This window comes from Equus asinus, chromosome 9 (genome assembly GCF_041296235.1).
Source record: "Equus asinus isolate D_3611 breed Donkey chromosome 9, EquAss-T2T_v2, whole genome shotgun sequence".
NCBI lineage: Eukaryota > Metazoa > Chordata > Mammalia > Perissodactyla > Equidae > Equus > Equus asinus.
The window spans coordinates 61,675,776-61,697,861 of NC_091798.1; the positions used below are offsets into that span (position 1 = coordinate 61,675,776).

A 22,086-nucleotide genomic window follows, 5' to 3' on the forward strand; every position below is an offset into this window, starting at 1 on the left:
ATGACGGTTTTCTCCTATGTTTCCTGCTAACAGTTCCGTAGTTTTATTTTATATTTAGATTCATAATCCATTTTGAGTTAATTTTTGTACAAGTTGTGATATTTAGGTTGAGGTTTATTGTTATGTATATGGCTGTCCAATGGCTCCAACACCATTGTTGAAAAATCTACCCATTATTGAATTGTCTTTGCATCTTTGTCAAAAATCAGTTTGCCATATTTGTTTGTCTCTATTTCTGGACTCTGCAATCCTAATGCCCAATGTGATGGTATTAGCAGAACTTTTTGGGGCCTTTGGGAGGTGATTAGGTGATGAGGGCTAAGCTCTCTCAAATGGGATTGGTGTCTTTATAAAAGAGGCTCCAAAGAGCTTGCTTGTCTTTCATCATGTGAGGCCACAGCAAGAAGTCAGCAGTCTGCAACCAGAAAGGTCTGCACCAGAATCAGACCATGCTGGCGCCTTAATCTTATACTTCCAGCCTCCAGAACTGTGAGAAATAAATGTCAGTTATTTATAAGCTACACTGTCTGTGGCATTTTGTTATAGCAGCCTGAACAGACTAAAACAGTGACATAATAAGCACATGAAAAGATGTTTAACATTAACAGCCATTAGAGAGATACAACCTAAAACCATGATCAGACACTATCGCATACCTAATAGGATGGTGAAAATAAAAAACACTGACAATAGTAAGTGCTGTCAAGTATGTGGAGCAACTGGAACTCTAAACATTGCTGATAAAAACACAAAATGGCATAGCAACTAAATAGTTCAGCAGTTTTTACAAAATAAAGCATACGCTTACCATGTGACCCAGCAATCCTAGCCTAAGTCTTTACTCAAGGAATGGAAACATATTTACACACAAAAACCTGTACACAAATGTTTAACTGTTCTATTTATAGTCACAAAAAAATGGAAACAACCTAAACATCCTTCAGTGGGTAAGTGGTTTTAAAAAAATGTGGCACATTCTATACAATGGACTACTAAAAGCAAATGAACGTTGATATACACAATTTGGACCAATCTCAAAGGCATTATACTGAGTGAAAGCAGTCAGTCCCAAAAGGTTACATACTATGTGATTTTATTTATATGAAATTCTCAAAAGGAGAAAACTAGAATGTCAGAACAGATCAATAGCTGGCAGAAGTTAGAGATGAGAGGAGGAAATAACTACAAATGGATAGCATGGAGTATTGGAGGTGACGGAACTGTATGCTGATTGTGGAGAAAATTACATAAATCTACATATGGGTTAAAATTCACAGAGCTGTACATCTTTTTAAAAAGTTGATTTTAATGTATGTTAATTCTAAAAGTTAAATACATTTTAAGGAAAACTTTACAAGAAACCCAAAACTAAATGGTGACAATTAGTTGGCCAGATATCCTGAGAAGAGCCTTCTAGGCAGAGTGAACAGCTAAAACAAGTCTCTGAGGCTGGAATGTGCCTGGTCTATTCACGGAATAGTAAGGAGGTCAATGTGCCTAAAGTAAAACGAGTAGAGGACGAGAGGAGAGGAGAGCACGTCAGAGAGATAATGGAGGACCAGATCACATAAGGGGTTTATGCCATTATAAGGACTTTGGCTTTTGAGTGAAATATGGAGCCATTGCAGGGTTTTGAGCAGCAGGGTAATATGAACTGATCCAATGTTTTAAAAGGATTGCTGATTTCTGTGTTGAAAATAGATTGGTGGCAGGGAGGAGAGGTAGAAGAGGGAAGACATCTTAGGAAGCTATTTCAATAATCCAGGTGAGAATGATGGTGGCTCAGTCCAGAGTCGTTATGACAGATGTGGTGAGAAACAGTTGGTTGGAGTCTAGATGTATTTTGCAGGTAGACCCAAGAAAATTTTCTGATGGATTGGATTGAAAGAAACAAAGGTGTCAAGGATGATTCTGAGTTTTCTGGCCTGAGCAACCAAAACAATGAACCAGCATCAGTTGAAAAAGAGGACAGCTTTAGGTGCAACAGGTTCTGGGGAAAGAATAGTAGTTCAATTCTGAATGTGCAGAGCCTGAGATTTTATTAGACAGCTAAGTGGAAATTTCACATTTGGCCGGAAAGACCAAAGTGCATCCAGTGGCTTTGGGCATAGACCGCACTGTGCAGTCCTTTGGGTAGAGAGGAATTGTGGAGAGTTCTGAATCACAGTGAGGATCTGTGCTAGGGGAAGCTATCTCAGACTGGAAGGTGTGGTCACTTGTGAGCTACATGTTCAGTTGCAATATTTTTGCCCTGGTGTTGACTCAGAAGTGAAGCTCATGTGACTTATTCCTCAAGACTTTCTCTGTTTCAATACATAAGATTTTAAATGGTGAAGAATGAGTCACTAAGAACAAAATCTTAGTTCAAACTGTCTTTTCTTGAAGTACGCTTTTGACATTCTTCTTTCCTCACTGCCTATCTGCTGTAATTGGTAGAGGGAGGTTGAGTTGTTCAGTGGATGCAATAGCACATTACCATAATGCAGTGTTCTGACTGAGAACAGAAGGTGGATGGCTGCATATATTAATAGTCAAAAGATTTTATATGAAAACACGTCGAGATTTTTTTCCATCCCCCTGTATTAATAAAGCAAATTTTTTTAAGGGGAGTACTGATATGAAAATATCACCTTCTATATCAATTTACTTTTATCCTTCAAAGTGTTGAAATTCACTAAGATCTCAAGGGATATTGCTGATCATTGTAACCTTGGTCCTATTATATGTATCAGAAATAACAAGACAGAAATAATTTAATAGAATTTCATTTAATAAGCATATTTAAAGTTCATCTCTTCCAAAAACAGCATTTTAATTACATTCAAATTGTATTCATATTAAATATCAACAAACTCATTTACATTCAAGGGTTGATATTATAAAACAGATGGAAATTAAAACAAGTTTTATTTTTTAAAAGTCCTTACTTCCAGATTTAGAACACCGTGAACTGCTAGATATATACCTAAACAATGTGTATATACATTATCAGAAAAACATAAGTTGCCGTAATAGCGAAAGAACTGTAATACACATACAGTGGAACATAATTCACGTAGGCTCAATTTACTGATATGTCTCAAAGTATAAAACAATCAAACAAAAAACCCCAACAACTACAAATACAGGCAAAAATCACAGCTGACATTCTAAACTAATGCACCAACATATAATATTTTCCCAGAGAAAGTACAAGGGTTCTCAAGATTTTATGTTGACCCGTGATTTTTTGCTTCTTTGTTCTCAAATACAGAAGCAGAGGACTTAGTTTTCTTTGTCTTTAATTAGATTCATGTTAGTTTTTTGTTATACAGCAATGATCCAAATGTATCATGAGAAGTGCTATCAAACTAGTTATATTTAGAGCTCAGTAACCAAGGCATTTCTTGCATTTTTCCTTGTATCTCTACTTCCCTTAGAAAAGGATTTTAGGAAACTTTATAGACAATGGTGATAAAGAGATCAAACCAAACAATTCTGAGATGGCAAAGAAAAATGAGAGTTGGCACTAACACAGGTTACAAAAAATTATCCCCTGTTTATTAAACCATAAATGCACAACAAGAGAAATCATATCTAAAAATATAAGTAGGATAAGAAATACTAGAAAACACACAGAAGGCATTTAGATTTGTGGTGCTTGTGGACTTTAGTTTGCAAGACATACAGCAATCAAGCTACCATTAAATGTTGAGCTTTTTTTTTAACTTGTATAACTTGTTTAAATTTTTAACTTGTCTAAATCAAGTTTCCCAAGCCAAAACAAGAGGTCATAATTACTGTGCTCACATGAGATTTGTGAAGGTTCTACCATGGGGGGAAAGAAGGGGCATGGTACACATCAGGTTACAAGACGCAAGACCAGGAATAAAACTAAACACTGAATCTGATTTGATCAAAGACCGAGAGAAACTCTGCCTTTCTTCAGATTTTACTGCATTTCATAATCACAGAAAAAGAACATCCCTCCTTTTTTTTCTTAACGTACCTTGTGGTTAAAAATGGCAGAATGAATAGTCCTTAATCAGTCACACTATTTTTAAAGGGACATTTTTAGAATTTGGTTGTTTGCTTGTTTGTTTTTTAATGATAAATCTTAAGAGCTGACTGTTCTAAAATGGTGCTCAGATGTATTGATATATTCAGGCCTTACTTAAAGTAATTTATTTTGCATTAAAAAAATCATAAATAAGAGTTATAAGTCAGTGTTTTAAACAAATGAAATGTTTAACTTCAAACTAAGAATGTTTAAAATAACTGATGTGTCAAATAATGAAACTACTATTTTATTAAATTATAAACATACAATTAACAAACATTACATAATCAATCATTCCTTATGACCACTATAAAAACTAAAGTTATCCTTTTCTCTTTTATATAAAGATGGTGGCTCTAAAACAACACGCTACACCAGAAAAGCCCATTCATAACACACAACCCCATCTCAGTTTTTGGAAGTCAGTGCATTCAGTGGTTATAAACAGACATGATGTTCTTCCGTAGCTAAGAACTCTGGAAGGGTAAAAAAAAAAAGAAAAGAAAAGATAAATAATCTGAGAGACATCCCTAATGATCACAAATATGGCCAGCACTCAAAGTGAAGCATGGTATAACCTGAGTGTCAATCAGTTGTGCTTTTTTCTCCCAATGGAAGGCGCTCCCATAACTGCAGCAACTGTTCACCAACCTGAGGTTCTAGTTCCTAGATAAATCAAAAGCGAGAATAAACATAAAAAGAACTAGATTAAACTTTTTTAATCACCAGAATCTATACTGATAAAAATGTTAGAAACTCACTTTAAATTTCACTTTTCTACCAGAACATGCTAAAATCATATGGTATGTATTGCTCTAATTCTTTGCATGAAGGTTTACAGAGCTGACTTCCAAACTTCAAGATTGTAGTTAACCTGCAAATATCACAAGCATTTGTGACAAAATGGTGAGAGATTTCCATGGAGTTCTCCTAAAAATGTTTTCTATCTAGAAATAATGAATTTTGTTTTTAATGGAGATTTAGCAAAATCACTGTGCTTGAACTTCCAACGGTTTACTGTGAAACCTAACATATTAGATGTTTTGGGAGTTTTTTTCAAGAAACTATCTTAGATGACCATATCATAATATTCTTATGTTAGGAATTAGATTTATTTCAAAATCATTATTATATAGTAAAAGTGAAAATATTCTTATACAATTGAAAAGAATGTCATTTATACTTCTCTTGTGATATGACGTGCATTTAAAAAGAACCTGAACACTTTTCATATGGTGACTGAATGGAATCACACTAGTTCAAATAAATTATTAGCTGTGTGACCTTAAACAAGGCTAATTTCTCTGAGTCTATTTTCTCCTACATAAAACTGAGCTAATAACTCATTTTATGCATTAAATGAAATTACCTCATATAAAGCAGCTAGCCCAGTATTCCATATATATGTTAATTCCCTTACCTTAACTAGTTTAAAATGCATGTCAGCAGCCTCATGAAGGCAAAGCAAAACATAAAATAAATAAAACAAGCCACAAAAATATAAAAAGGTTGTTTTACATAATTAGTTAAAGCCATAAAGAAGTTAGATACTGTTATCCTTAGACTTTACATTACTTCAGAATTACACTTAGTTTTGATCAAATCTTTAGTCAGTAAGATAACAAGAGCCTCCATGAAGTAACTGATGAAAGATTCTATATATGCAATGACAGAGGGAAGGCAAATTTACAAAATGCTAAAAAAGCAATGAGCTCTGTCAGACACATTTGCAAGTAGGGTTCTACTAGCTCTCTTACAAATCTGAACCACTACCTCCCACGTGCATATGGAATATACAATTTGTATTCTTACATTTGCTCCTCAAACAAATCACTGAATAATAATAGCAAAACAAAAAGAAAAGTAAAAGAAAAAATGTTAAATGCCTTGTATACCTGCCCATCTCTGCTTATCTGGACTTTCTTGTTGTCATTCCAAGGATTGAGTAAATGGTGTGCAAACTGAAAGGGAAGACTTTCTTTTCGTATCCACTCCACCTTAAACACTCCTCCCAGGCCAGCGGAGCCCCAGTCCTGGCTCTTCTCCCTTCCTATCTCAGAAGACATCCTAGAAAATCCCTGCGGGCAAAATGAGGGGGAAGAGGGAAGGTGAGGATGATTTTATGTCTGAATTCAATTTATCCCAGAAAGCTCTGAGGTTTTTTTAAATTTTAAGATAAAAATGTAATATAAAAATAACAGCTATCTAACAAAAACAAAAAATAAGCTATTTAAGTGTTTTTTATAAGATGTATTAGCAAATTTCAGAGGAAAGACCAATTCCAGTCTTCTAACATAATTTTAAATATGAACAAATATTTTCTAAATAATGTATCAACAGCTCTAAACTGACATTATTCCATGATAAATGGATACAATCTAATCTCTAAGTTTCTACTTCAAAAATTAATAATAATCTCAAATAATAAATTCATTACTTTATAAATTCAAATAAGTCAAGATGAGTTAGGAAACACACTCAGTTTCTCAATTGTCAATACTAACTTCCTTAACCTATTTAAATAAACATTTTACCAAAAAGTAAAGCTTCTCATTACTTTTAATCCACCTGAGAAATAGTAAATCTAAAGCTGTCTTCAGAAGGAGAAATTGTTTATCTGGAGATGCTCTGGTAAGACAAGGCAAAAACAAAGGGACCCCTATTTATCATTCCCTTAAAGAGGCGCAGCACATTCCTTATTCTCAGTAAAGCAAAATGCACTCTTGCATTCTGATGCAATAAAAAGCCAGGGTTGGTTTGTTTTTGTTTTTATCTCTGTGTGCTAACCTGCAGCCAGAACAACCCCATTTTAGCGTTTCAGGATGGCTCACCTGGAAATGTCCAGATCCTTGAACAGAAAATACCAAGTAAACCATGCTGCTTTCCCAAAAGGCTCGATTTAGCTTCCGCTCATTACTAGGGGTTGTAGACCAGATACCCTTCTGTTGAGAAATTTCAAGGTTTCTCAAATTGCTACTCTTCATTATGAAGTATCGAATAGGCATGTTTGGTCTTGGTGAAGGAGATTTTGAGCCCTATAAAAAAATTGCATAAGTTCTTGAAAGGTAATTTGACCTTTCGAAATCAACAGGCTCCATTAAATAACATCTTCATAAACATATAAACCAAAATATTTTACCAAATACTCAACAAATGCAAACAGCTCTATCATGCCTGAAAACCTTCACAGGGTGAATTAAAACAAGGTTAAGAGCCAAAACCAAGTATTCATTTTCAGAGCATTCAAAATCCATTATCAAGAAAAGATCCTGGATTACCAACTTTGATTTATACTCCAAATGTACTTTCAGAAAATATTTTAATAAACTTTCAAAGTCTGAAAACAAAACAGAAATTGCCCAGGCTTACTGCCTGGATACAGTTTCCAGGCTACAGTGCAGGGAAGGGAAACACAAACAGAATCCAATGGTCTGGCTGAACTGCAGAGATGGAGCTTGGAGTTTAGAGGCCAAGGTCATTAGAATTTGCATGGCAGTGTACTAGATAGAAGGAAGCTACATGGAAAGAGAAGTCCCAGGGAACTGCAGAGAGTCCCCACAAATTTTTGGCTTAAGTATTGACCTGCACATGAGTGAGAAAAAATGACCTCCGGCCAGGGAAAGATCCCAAGGAAACCAGCAGACTGAAAAAGTCCCAAAGTTCACACACGGTTGGGGATCTTTCATGTTATCCCCAGTTAGAATGCAAATAATCTGTAATACCTAGGGCATTAGACAACAGAAGGGTCACATCTTAGTATTGGAATGATATTAGTACCAGAATAAAAACTGCTCTGGACCCACCCTAACATTGCTTAAAAGTAAATATAGAAAGGATTAAAGTGATTGCAACTAACTTAACTGTGGAGCAGAACGATGTCTAACACTATTTAAAGGAATATAACAAAAATCTAGCAGCCAAACAAAATTAAGAGAATATAAAGAAACAGCAGAATATAACCCATACCAGGAAAAAAATTAATCAGTAGGAACAGATTCAGATCTGACAGATGATGGAATTAGGAGACAAGAATGTTAAAGTAGCTATTACTATATTCAAGAAGGTAAAGGAAACTAAACATGAGGAGAAAAGAAATGGAAGGTATTTTTTAAAGACCCAAAAGGTACTCTAGAAATTAAAATATAATATTTGACGTGAAAATACACTAGAAAGAATGCACAGCAGATTAGATACTACAAATAAAAACATCAGTGAACTTAAAGATACAGCAATAGAAACTATATCAAATGAAGCTAAGAGACAAAACGACTGAAAAAAATGAAGAGGAACAGTATCGAGTAGACTTACATTTGTGTATCCAGAGTCCCAGAAGGAAGGGGAGGAGGTGAGATATAAAAATATGTGAAGAAAAATGTCTTAAATTTTCTAAAATTGATGGAAACTATAAATATGCAGATTGAAGAAAAAATATAAAGAGAACCAAATCGAGTCATATCAAAATCAAATTGCTGAAAAACAGTGATAAAAAGAAAATCTTAAAAGCAGATAGAGGAAAAAAGATGTTATATACAAAGAAGCAAAGATGAAAATAATAGTAAACTTTCTATCAGAAACTACGTAAACCAGAAGATAACAGAGTGACATCTTTATAGTAATGAAAGAAAATCACTGTCAAACTGTCCAAAAATAAAAGTTAAAAAGGCTTTTCAGACAAAGCTTAAATAATTCATTTCCAGGAGATCTGGACTAGAAGAAATGTTAAAAGAAGGTTTTCAGGGAGAAGGATATGACCCAAGATAGAAGTTCTCACCAACATAAAAGAATAAAGAGCACAGGAAATGGTAAATATTGAGTAAATATAAAAGATATTTTTCTCACTTTTGGTAAAAGATAGCTGACTATGTAAGTGAAAAATAATTCACTGTGGTATTTATAACATGTAGAAATAAAATGTATGAAACCACTAACACAAAGGACAGAAGTGTAAAATGAAAGTACACTGCTGCAAGATTTTCAAACTATACCTGAAGTAGCATAATACTGATTCAAGATACACTAGGGAAAGATAAAAATGTCTTCACTAGTAAACTCTACCAAACATTTAAGGAAAAAATAATACCAATTCTACACATCGCTTCCAAAAATCTGAAGTGGAAGGAACACTTCCCAACTAATCTTATGAGGTTGTCAGCATTACTCTGATACCAAAACCATACGAAGATAACACAAGAAAAGAGAATTACAGAATATCCCTCATGAACAAAGATCCCTCATTTGACAAAATTTTTGATTGAACAAAATCAAATCCAGCAATATTTAAAAAGGATAATACATCATGACCAAGTGAGGTATAAACATTAGAAAGTCAATCAATGAAATCCACTATATTAACAGACCGAAAAAAAGAACTGTGTTATCATTTCAATAGATGTAAAAAAAGCATTAAGCATAATTCAGGGTTTATTCATAACAAACCCTCTCAGCAAACTGGACCCTAAAGGAAATGTCCCACAGTTACATCATGCTAAATGGTGAAAGAACTAAAGCTGTCTTCCCTCGAAGGTCAAGGCAGAAAAGTCTGCTCTCAACACTTTCAGTAAACATTTCACTGGAGGTTTCAGCTAGAAGCATCCACATTGAAAAGGGAAAAACTGAAACTACCTTTATTAACAGATGACATGATTATCCATGTAGAAAATCCTGAGAAATCTACATAAAAAGCTAATAGAACTAATAAATGAAGTAAGATCATGGGATATAGGGTAAATAAACAAAATTCAAATGTATTTTTATATGCTAGCAACAAACTGGAAACTAAAATTTTAAAAAGCACAATCAAAAATATAAAATACTTAAGGATAAATTTAACAAAAAAAGTATAATACCTCAACTCTGAACTTTACAAAACACTGTTAAGAGAAATTAAAGAATATCTAAATAAATGCAGATAGATACCATGCTTAAGGATTGGAAGACTAAAAATTGTTGTCGATTTTCCTTAAATCAATCTACAGATTTAATGCAATTCCACTCAAAATACAAAAACAAATTTCTGTAAAAATTGACAAGCTTTTTCTAAAATTTATATGAAAGTACAAAGGACCTAGAATAGCCAAAACAACTTTGAAAATGAAGAACAGAGTTGGAGAAAAAACAGTAAATGATTTCAAGACTAAGTATAAAGCTACTATAATCAAGTCACTGTAGCATTGGCAAAATGAGAAGTATAGTGATTAATGAAACAGGAGAGAGTCCAATAAATAGACCACATATTTATGGTCAGTTGATTTTGGATAAAGGTACCAAGGTAATTATTCAATGGAAAAAGGATAATCTTTTTAACAATGGTGCTGGAACAACTGTATGGCCAACATCAAAAAATGATCCTTGACCTATCCATACTATAAACAAAAACTAACTCAATATAGATCATATACCTAAATAGTAAGAGCTCCAACTATAAAATTCCCAGAAGAAAATATAAGAAAATCTTTGTAATCTTGGGTTAGACAAAGATTTCTTAGGACACCAAAAACATAAACAATAACAGAAAAAAATAGATTAAATGGACTTCATTAAAATTAAAAACATTCACTCTTCAAAACACACCATTAAGAAAATGAAAATGCAAACACAGACTGTTAGAAAAAATCTGCAAAACATATACAATTAAGACTTGTATCCAGGATGTAATTTAAAAATTCGTACTACTAAATAAAAAAAGACAAACAACCAATAAACAACCCAAAAAAGTTGAACAAAAATTTCAACAGATACTTCACCACAGAAGATGCAAGAATGGCAAAAAGCACATGAAAAAATGCTCAACATCATTAGTCATTGTGGAAATGCAAATTAAAACTACAATAGGATATCACTATATACCCACTAGAATGGCTACAATTAAAAAGATTAATAATGGCAAGTAAGTCAAGAATATAGAGCAAATGGAACTCTCATAGATTATTGAAGGGAATGAAAAATAATACAGCCATCTCGGAAAATAGCTGAGTAATTTCTTGTAAAGTTAAACGTACACTTACCACACAACCCAACAATCCTACTCCTGGGTATTTATTCAAGAATAGAAAACATATTTACACACAAAGACTTGTATTTGAATATTAGAGCAGCTTTACTCATAATAGCCAAAAAGTGGAAACAATCCAAATGTCCATCAGCTGGTAAATAGATAAATACACTGTGGTACATCCAAAGAATGAAATACTATTCAACAATAAAAAGTAATAAACTAATAATACACTCAATAATACGGATGAATTTCAAAAGTGAAATAAGCCAGTCACAGAAAACTGCATACATATTATTCCATTTACAGGAAATTCCCAAAAAGGCAAAACTCAAGGGACAGAGAGCAGTTCAGTGGTTGCCAGGAGCCACAGAATACGGGAATGTTCAGTACATGACTGTGGTATGGTTATATGATTGCATACATTTGTATACAATTCACTGAATTGTACAGTTTAAATTGGTGAATTTTATTGTGTATAAATTATACCTTAATAAAGATATTTAAAAATAAAAAACCTAAAACCTAAGGGTGTAAATCTACAAAAACATTTCTTTTCATCTTATTTAACAAGAGTGTTTCAGCAGACATTTTCGCCAGAATATAACTAAATAAACCTAATCAAGTACTCACTCGGGTACTAACAATGCGGGAAAGTAAAAGTAAACATATTCTAAACATTTGAAATCATTCATGTGACAAATTCCTAAAAAGATACATAGTTCTCAATTCCCTATCAACATTTCCCATCTTCCTATCCCTATCCTGTCTTGTATTTTTTAACATAACCATTGATTTGGAGAAATCAATTAACAATTGAAAGAAACCATTGTTTTCAATTCTGAAATTATAAACTAAAAATAATTTAAGATAATCTTCTTGTTATTTGTTTTAACAAAAAAAGATTCTAAAGATACAGAATGGAAATAATGAAGTGCCTAGCTATATTCCATCAGTTAATGATCATTTTAAAACACCTCAAGATGGTAATAACTAGAAATATTTAACAAGAAAGAAAAGCTAAAAAACTTACTCAAGGTGTCTCAAGTTTGCCAGCTTGAATTTATATCTAGAACTGAGGCCATGATTAGCAACTAAAAAGTAGAAGTGTTTTATAATTTTGTTTAAATACGTAACATTAGATGTGCTACAAACCTGCCCCTCTGTATCGCCCTTCAGATACTCTACCTTTCCTGAGGGCGGAGGAGAAGGACTGGCACAAGGACTTGGGTAACTGCTGTCCGCAGACTTCACAGAAGACTGATCCGATCGGTCATCGGCGCTTCGTTTAGGATGTAAAATTCCTCTATCTTTGTACTTCTGAGGTGGGTGTAGTGCTGGAGATGGAGATTTCATCAATACTCTTGAGTGAGAAGGAGGAAGCAAAGATCAGTTATACGTAAGTTCATAACATAGCAGATGCCATTTCAAACCAAAGTTCCAATGACATCATGATTTATGGAATACTATTTAAAAAGGGAATTTCATTCTTCTATTACATTTAAAAGTGAAGAAACAGTTGGACTATTGGGGTACACTTACAAAAACAATGGGTAAAAATACATTTAAAACAATCTACGAAAGTCTTTAACTTAGTATTAACAAATACTCAGGTATTAATTCCCTTACAAAATTCCTAACCTCTTTTATGATGGTTTAGGAGAGGTCTTTAACAATTGTAATACTTTATATTGATATTTAATGTCTTTTAACACTATAAAATTATTTAAATACATCTATGCTAATTGCCCTTACTAAAATATCACCCACTCCACTTCCCTTCTACTTTTAGAGAATATCTTAGAGGCAAGTAAAATAGATTTTAAAAGCATACTAAAAATTACAGTATGGCAAAATGGAAATAATACTGGACTAGAGTCAGGAAAGAAGATTTCTAGGACAGTATTAAATTTACAACTAACTAGGTATGTGATCCTAGGCAATTCTCTCAACTTACCTGAGCTTTAATTTCCTTATCTGTTCAAAAAACAATTATACTAGATAAAATGTAAGAGTCTTCTATTCTAAAATTCTATGAATAAATGCAGCAAAGATGGCAGTCAGGAATGTTATAAATTTTTAAAAAGTCTATGTCTGAGGCTGGCCCGGTGGCACAGCAGTTAAATTCGCACGTTCCGCTTCTCGGCGGCCCGGGGTTTGCCAGTTTGGATCCAGGGTGCCGACATGGCACTGCTTGGCAAAAGCCATGCTGTGGCAAGCATCCCACATATAAAAGTAGAGGAAGATGGGCATGGATGTTAGATCAGGGCCAGTCTTCCTCAGCAAAAAGAGGAGGATTGGCAGTAGTTACCTCAGCGTTAATTTTCCTCAAAAAAAAAAAAAAAGCTATGTCTTTGTGAACAACCAGAAGAAAAGAAAAAAAAGACATTGAGTACTTCCTAAAGTTGTGCAATATAAAGTCACAGCACCACTTACAAAATATTCTTGCCAAAACAGTGGATCTAATCAAGCCCTGAGAGTTAATTACCAGTTCACATGAAACACATGGGGTATAGCAATAAATAATGAGAGGAAGAAACAAAGAGACAAATCCAGAATGTAGTACATCTCATAGTACCCCTGACCTAGTTTCTTCAAAAGAGCCAACAGAGGAACTGCTCTAGATCATGAGAGACTCAAGAAGCAGAACACCCTAACACAATGCATGAGTCCTCCCCCTGGATGCTAATTCCAATAAACCTATAGTTTGAGAATTGAGAAACAATCATTTTACTGGGATTGATAATTAAATTTTTATTATGCAGGAAAAATGCCTCTATCTTTAAGAGATGCATATTTAATAAACATGGAAGGGTAAAATGACATAATGTGTGGATTTACTCTGAACTATGTAAACAAAAAAAGAAAGCAAAAGAGAAAAAAGAAAATGTGGGCAGATAAAGCAAATAGGTGAAAATCTTGGTAACCATGGAATCTGGGATATGGAGTTCATTATGGTATCATTTATTTTGCTGTGTTTAACAATATTTATAACAAATAAATTTAAAACAAAAAAGAATGCGTTCAATAATTCTTAACCTTCTATAGAGTCTTGCAATTATGACTAGTCTGGCTTCAAGACAAGTTAAAATAGCTATCCCCACAATTCCACCCTCCTTCAATAAATATCTTAGATCGAGGACTATTTCTTTCACAAATGAAATAAAATAGCTAAAGCATAAAGATACTAACAAAAAATATATAACGAATGTACATCTGAATCATTAACAACAGCTTGCTAAGAAGTGTGAAAAACACCTTTCAGGTTTTTTTTTTCCTCTTGTGCATTGAAGTTCAATGAGTTATCTAGTTACAACCTCTACAATTTCATCATTCTTACCCTGGTACCTAATTGACCCAAAAATTAGGTGACAGAACTCAATGAGGGTAAAACATTATTAAAATAAAAATGATGTTTTCAGTAGAACTAAATGTCTACTCTTGTGATTTGCAAATTGATCTTTTACTCTGAGCTCTATTCTAGCTTTTCTCTCTCTCACATTTGGCTTCCCCTGAATATTTCATTGAAAAAAAACCAAAACATTCCCATAAACCCTTTCACCTAAATTTTCACTTAAGAGGAACAAAGAGTTCCAATATAGAACCCAATTATATCTCATTTTTCTTAAAGAAAAGGTAAGTGTGTCCTCTGCCATCAAATTATTATTTAGAAAATGACAAGAAAAAAACATTGGTTTGATTTTAGGGTAGGACATGGGCAACTTGAATTATTTTAATGGTTTCTTAAACTATTTTTTAAAAGTTTCAATAAAATGCTTTTATTAAAAGAAATTATCTAATCTGTATCTTGCCATCCAAGAGTGAAAACTCTAACTATAAATACCTTTTCTCCAAGCAGTTATCCCACAAAGATTACAACTTCTCCCTTTAAAAATAAATCTTCCTAAGAGTCCTCATTCTATTTCTCACCAAGATTCATCAACTCCAGGCTTTATTTATTAATATTACCAAAAGTCTGAAAGTAGGTGAAATTCTATATCCCACTACTCAATAGGAAAGAGAAGGAAGAGTGCCAGGCTGAATCTCTAAGGAAATGAAAATGGTTGATCGTGGTACCATAGGTGAAAAAATTAATTTATAAGATAACCAATTCCTAAAGTATAACTAATATTACACTTTTTAACTCTGATTACCTTCTGTATTTCCAAATTTTATTAAATGAGTATGTGTTACTTTTATAAAGGAAAAAAACTTTTTTTTTCTTAAAATGTGTGTGTGCACCTATATGTGTGTGTGACTATGTGCACATACACATATATACATATGCATTTATACACACACACATATGTAGTCTCTATGAATCTCACAGATTTTTTTATAGATGGGTCTAGAAATAACACTACCACACAACAATTTCTATGGAAACATATTCACACATTCTTAACAATCATTGTTCAAGTAAGCTTTTAGAAAAATATTTTCAAAAAGTGGAGAGTATCTAAGTAGAAAATGTGCTTTTTACTATTCTCCTTTCACTCAGCAGGGTCTGTATCAGAAAGAAAGGTGAAGACAGGCACATTATGAGCAAGTTTTCATGGCAACAGGATAAATTATTACTAAAATGTAATATCTGACTTAGAAACCAGTATGTACTATTCCTCTTGAACTGAAGTCTGAACCAATGAAGCCTTACTGCTTCATTCAAATATGCAAAATCTGATCAAAAGAAGGTACTAAAAGCCCCAACTGATCCTTGAAAAACAGTAAGCATCACATATCTTTTATGCTTCCATCATTTCTATTTTCCATTTTTTAACAATGAAATCATATTCTTTCTACACTTTCAATGTTGCCAAAACTAGCATCACAGGCAAGAATGTTGTCTTTGTTATCAATTCTAACAGGCCAAAAAAAATTTTTTTTAACTGATATAAAGAAACTTAAATTTGATCCTAACTTTTTTTTTTTTTTTTTTTTGCTGAGGAAGATTAGCCCTGAGTTAAGATCTGTGTCAATCTTCCTCTACTTTATATATGGGTTACTGCCACAGCATGGCTGACAAGTGGTGCTGGTCTGCACCTGGGATCTGAACTGCTGAAGTGGAATGTGCTGAACTTCCAGCCCCCATAACAAATGCTTTAACAAGAAGAAATATTTCTGAATCATAGCCAACAATTCACTATAACAACTATTATATTACCAGAATACATTTTTTAGCTAAATAATTCAATATAAGAACTCCCTTATTATTATTTAGAATCACATAACAAACAAAAACATCACATCTACTTGCTAAATCATAGAAAGAAAAAAGAACTTGGCTAAACTGTAACAAACTTTGTCACAACAGTAAATCTGTTTACTTATTTATTACATGCCTCCTCTCAATAAACTGTAAACTCTCCGAAGGAAGAGATCTTGTCTGTTTTGTACATTGCTATATCCCCCACACCAAGAATAATAGGCATTCAATGTGTCCCTGAATGAATGAATGAAGTATTTGTCAGCAATATAGATATCAAGGTAAGACTTGTGGGAAGGTTGTTCTTTTAAATGACCATAGCTAATAATACTTCTTGCTGTAAGGTATCTAGAAAAGATGTCACTCGACATATATTAACTAAAATATATAATAAAAACATGTTGCTGTCTTTGCGAATTCTGTACATTAAATATCTTGAGTTTTTCCTTATAAAAAATGTCCTTAATAAATAACACACAAATACCAGTAGCTTGAAATCCGTCATATTACCTTAAAACTTATAAGAATTATGTTCTAAAAGTGTAAAACTCTTCTCTTTTTACCGTAACTTCTTTGTGTATCTTAGATTACAGGAAAGCAATTTTTATTATTATATAAGCACATGATTCTATGGTGAACAGTTCATTTTCCTGGGGAAAATATCTCCCACTTTGGTGGAATGTTATAAATTTACCTTTCTGCAGTAGTAGACTCATCAGAAAATTCAGTATCTGCTGAACTTTTCCTACTATTATTTGACCTCCAAGATGATGCCAAAGGAAGCTCTTCTGAAGACATAGGCCTTGGCCTTTGGCCAATTCCAGATGGTTGTTGTAAACCTGCAGACTGTTCTTCAGTGCTTAAAACAGCTATGATGGCTCTTATGGTAGCTTCATCAACTTGAGACCAAGGTTTAGATGGAGCTCTCATTCGGCGTAAAAATAAGCTGTGCCACTTCTGTCTGAGCTGCAACAATAAACTGGCTGCCTATAATAAGATAGTCTCCTCAGTTCAAATAGATAAAAGCAAAATGTATATTACACTTGTAAGACAGCTATTTATTAGTTAAGGTCTGCAATTGCTTCCAAAGAATGCATTTACATATCATATAATTTACTACTAATTTCATTCTTTTTGTTGCATGAATGAAATAAAATTTCTCATTTACCATATTTTAGGCACTAGAGATACAAAATCAAATGAGACAGTCTAATGAGAGAGACAATAAACAATGTGTGGTGGAGTGTGATTAATACTGGAAAAGTAACAGCAGGGTAAAGAAAGAAAAATACATTTAGTTCCATTCATACTTTAAGTGCCTGTAGAACATCCAAAAGATGATGTCCAGAAGGCAGCTGGATTCACAGGTCCAGAGAAAGGCCTCAGCTAGAGATGTAGACAGACGTGGGAGTCATCAATGCATAAATGGTTACTAAATCTACACACAAAGGTGAGGTCCCTAGAGACTGTGCAGAGACAGTGAGAAGAGCAGAATAAAACACAGTACTGGAGAACATCTAACATTCAACACACAAACACATACAGAAGAGTCAGTGAAAGAACCTAAGAGACCTCTCTAGAAAGAAGAATCAGGAAAGATTAATGTCACAGTAATTAGTGACCAAGAAGTTGGGACAGGGAAGGAGGGGAGGGAGAGAAAAATGGGAAAGGGCAGAATTACAAAAAGACAGGTATGGACAATAGTGCCAAATATGAGAGAAAGGTTAAATTTATCAAGGCTGGCTTTGACAACATGGAGGACAATGCTAACCTTGGAAAGTACAGGTTCAGGGATGTGAAAGGCTGGTGGAAATGGAAGCGAGACTACAGTAAGTTGAAGTAATGAATGAATGAGTAATAAAAAAGTAAATCTAGCCAGGGTCAACTACTGATAGCTTAGCTGCAAAAAAAAAAAAAAAAAAAAAAAAGGTTATAGAAAGGTCTTTAAAAGTAGCGATGGAATTAAGGGAAGGCTTTGTCAAGAAAATTTTTAATTTGAAAAGAAATATTCATATTTCCCAATTCAGAGATTTACAAAAAAAGAAAACAGGATAAACTCACTATCTTTCTCTTAGAAACAGAGTTGTATAAAATAAAGGGAGTTCTTGTGTACCCAATACTCAATATTTTCTTATATACACAGAAATACTCAGATATTACCACGCTTAAATATTGAGCCACACCTAGGTTTTTCAGATTCTCTATTAGAATAAATCCCAATAGGGCAGAGAATAGGGCCCTATGAAAACTGAAAAATAAGCTGTATTCTCTAATACTAGGAGCTCAACATTAAAGATACAATTTTCATCATACTGTATATCAATTCATACTAACTGAATGAAAGAAATTTATCACAGTACCACAAAGCTTACCTCAGGCTCTAGTTTGAAATTGAGCCACTCATCAAGTTTCAAAGCTGCCAAATTAGCAGTAGTTCTGTCTTCCATTTCACTATCACTACTGTCATTAGGAATACCATCCGCTGTTCAAACAAACATTAAAAGGAAAAAATTTTCACATTTACCATATTATAATCATAGCAAAAAAAGTAAGTAAATATAGATACTCTGTATTTAGTATATTGATATACTATACTATATATACAAATCCTTCTGATTATACTAATAATTTGTGTGGGGAGTTCTCCAAACCCAACAGGTCACAAATTAAATCTCAGTATTTAAAAAGAGAAAAAAAGACATTGTAAAGATCACACTCTCTAATCACAATACAACAAAACAAAACAAAAAAGACAAGAACATAAAAATTGAAGCACAATCTTTAAAAATAACTGTATGAAGAAGAAAACTAAGAACATAAAGAACGAAATGAAAACCTTATATATCAACCACTACTCATATAAATTCACAGTTTTCAACTTAAAAAAGAAAAAAGAGAAACTATAGATTTAAATACATCTTAGAAAAAACAGCATAAAACCCAAAGAAAAATAGAAGAAAATAGTAAGGAAAAAAATTATATTAGATAAGACAAAACGATAGTAGTAAAAACTACAATCTAGTTCCTTGAAAAGACTAAAAAGCAACCTGCTAGTAAAGTTAATAAACAGAGAGGAAAGCACCAATCTATCTACAAAATCAGAAATGACAATAAAATTATAAAAATTAATATAAAATGTTTTAACTAAAAAGATATAGTATGCATAATTTTAGAAGAAATTTGAAACCTTCAAAGAAATTATTTTCTACAAAACAAACTGAAAGAACAAGAAATGACTAAAAGAACAAGAAAGAGAAAAATCCAGACTATTTGAGGAAGAAATTAAAGATGTCCTTAAAGAACACCAACAAAAAATTCCAGAACACCAACTCTCTCAAACATTCAAGGAATCAAATAATGGCCAACTCCTTTAACAAAACAAATCTGAATCTAATGCTAAACCTGATAAAACCTAAAGATACCTGATTATGCACATACACACACCACACAAACTCTACAGGTCAGCCCCACTAATGAACACAAATATAAGAATTCTAAATAAAATGCTAGCAAAATATTCAGCAATGCAATAAATTCTCCTTAATCCAAGGAAGGTTTATTCTTGGCAGGAAATGATAGTTCCCTAAGAAAACATACATATCACATCAATAGATTAAACAAATTCTGATTATATGAAATGCCCAAATGCTATTTAATAAATTCAACACATTTTTAAAACATTAAAAACAGAAGAATTCTTCCTTAATTTAATAGTACTTTTATTAAAATAAAAATTAACATTAATGGTACAACTTTAGACTTTAAATCTTTATAATTCAACAAGACAAAGTGGACAATTAACATGGTTTTCCGAAGGCATAAAAAAGCAATAAAATTAGTATATTTTAGTAGAAAATTAAAATATTACCACGTGAAGGTGATATAATTTAATAAATAGAAAATTCAAAGGATTAATGAGGGCTTAGTAAAGCAACAGAGTAAATATACTGTTTGTGGTAGTGTTCCTATTAAACAAGATCAGCAGGAAAATGACACAAAGAGAACTCATTCACTGTAATAATTCAAGAACAACAACAAAAATCTTAAAATCATCTTAAGAAATATTATCCAACTCTTATAAAACTTACCAAAAAAAGATATTGCTAGATTTAATAGAAGGTATGGCTAAACAGAATAATATCCTAAATTTCCTGGAAGCAAACACTAAATTAAAATCACAAAAGAATTGTTGGTTGCAGAAAGGGTTATAAGATGACGACTACTGAATATTCATTATAAAAAACAGGTAAGATTATCAAAGAATAGTTTAATAACAGAAAGGCAGCAAAGAGTTACAGGTAGGTCCTCCACTACCAGATACTACAACTTACTAAAAATCAAAACTACTAAACAAGATGGTGTAATATAAAGGCAGAAATTTAAAGTTATCAAGTATACAGAAAGTTTAATAATGACAAAGGTAATATGCAATAAAGATGCCAAATGTAATACGCAATAATGTAAGCTTTCTAAAAAGAGAATACACAAAGCTTAATAAATGGTGCAGATGAGGGGAAAGCCTTAGAAAAAACTCGGATCTACACTTTAAACCAGAGTCAACTCAACACGGTTTAGAAAATTAAATATCTTAAAAATCAAATTATAGAAAAAGAAAGACAAACAAAAACAGAATACTTATCAGGTCAATGAAGGAATGAAACTTTCCCAGCTTTGAAAGTGACTAATATAGGAAAAGATATTCAATCTGAATATACAGTAATCAAAACACAGAATTCAAAATATGTAAAACTAAAAAGGATAATAGATTATATTAAATATGATAGAGAAAGGACTAAACCTTTAAAATCATAAAGCTGTAATTCAAATTTTTAAGAAAAACATCAGTATTCAAATAGGCAAAAGATGAAATAAACAACTAAAGGGAAATATAAACAAATGCTCGGTGAATTATTTCTTTTTGACAGGAAAAAATTAAAAGTGTAAATGAAAGAACTTTTTAAAAAATATATTATTTTATAACATATTTTATTAAAATAGCAAATTTCTTTTTTAACACTAGCACCCAATGATGGTGCAGTTGCAATGAAACTCACTCTTGATGGCCCTAATATGGCTCTATAAGGAAGAAGAACCATAAATAATATTCATATACTTTTATCAAAATTAACTTACACTTTAAGGAATTTTATCCCAAGGAAAATATTTAATGAAAGCAAAAGGACACACAGATAAAGATGTCAATGTACCAATGCCCTCACCTTATTCATATTCTCATGAGTTACTTACCAGGCTATTTATACTCTCTAAACAAACTTAATCCCCTATGGGCCCCATTACTCCACTGAAACTGCTCTTGTCAAGGTCATCAATGATCGCCATACCACCAAATAGAACAAATAGAATTTTCAGTACATATCTTTTTCAATCTCTCAGAATAACAGTCAAAAGAGCTGACGACACATTTGTGAAATCTATATACCTTCAATACCTGGCTACTCCTTCTTCCTCTACTCAAATTCTAATGATTAGAATTTCTCTGAATTTTGTCAAGAACCCTCTTCTCTATTTACACATTCACTTTAGGAAATTCATTCTCATGTCTTTAATATCATCTACAAGCTGATGACTCACAAATTTGTTTTCCCAGCCCCAGGCTTCTTTCCTGAGCTCCAGATATGAAAATCCAACTGCCTTCAGAAAAAAATCTTACTTAGGATGCCTTAGCCATCTTAAACTTTAACATACCTAACACAGAACTTTTGATTTCTCCCCTATACAACCTGCTCCTCCCAGTTTTCTTAATTTCAAATAAGTGGCATCAATTATTCAGCAAGCTACCACTGAGAAAAACCTGAGAGTGAATGACTCCTCCCCTCCACTCTCCATCCACAT

The 22,086-nt window shown here is 32.8% G+C and overlaps 1 protein-coding gene across 2 annotated transcripts in view; it reads right to left on the minus strand.

Moving 5' to 3' along the window:
• Nucleotides 1–2,749: 2,749 nt before the first annotated feature.
• YTHDC2 (YTH N6-methyladenosine RNA binding protein C2) overlaps nt 2,750–22,086 on the minus strand; it is a 75,974-nt gene continuing 56,637 nt past the window's right edge. For both annotated transcript variants that reach the window (XM_070517576.1, XM_070517577.1), the window contains 7 exons: nt 18,606–18,715; nt 16,928–17,220; nt 12,219–12,393; nt 6,871–7,074; nt 5,935–6,117; nt 4,618–4,705; nt 2,750–4,515 (listed from right to left, as the gene is read on the minus strand). In XM_070517576.1, coding sequence (XP_070373677.1) covers nt 4,625–4,705; nt 5,935–6,117; nt 6,871–7,074; nt 12,219–12,393; nt 16,928–17,220; nt 18,606–18,715 — 1,046 coding nt within the window. In that variant the 3' untranslated portion in view covers nt 2,750–4,515; nt 4,618–4,624. The remainder of the gene's footprint in view (nt 4,516–4,617; nt 4,706–5,934; nt 6,118–6,870; nt 7,075–12,218; nt 12,394–16,927; nt 17,221–18,605; nt 18,716–22,086) is intronic.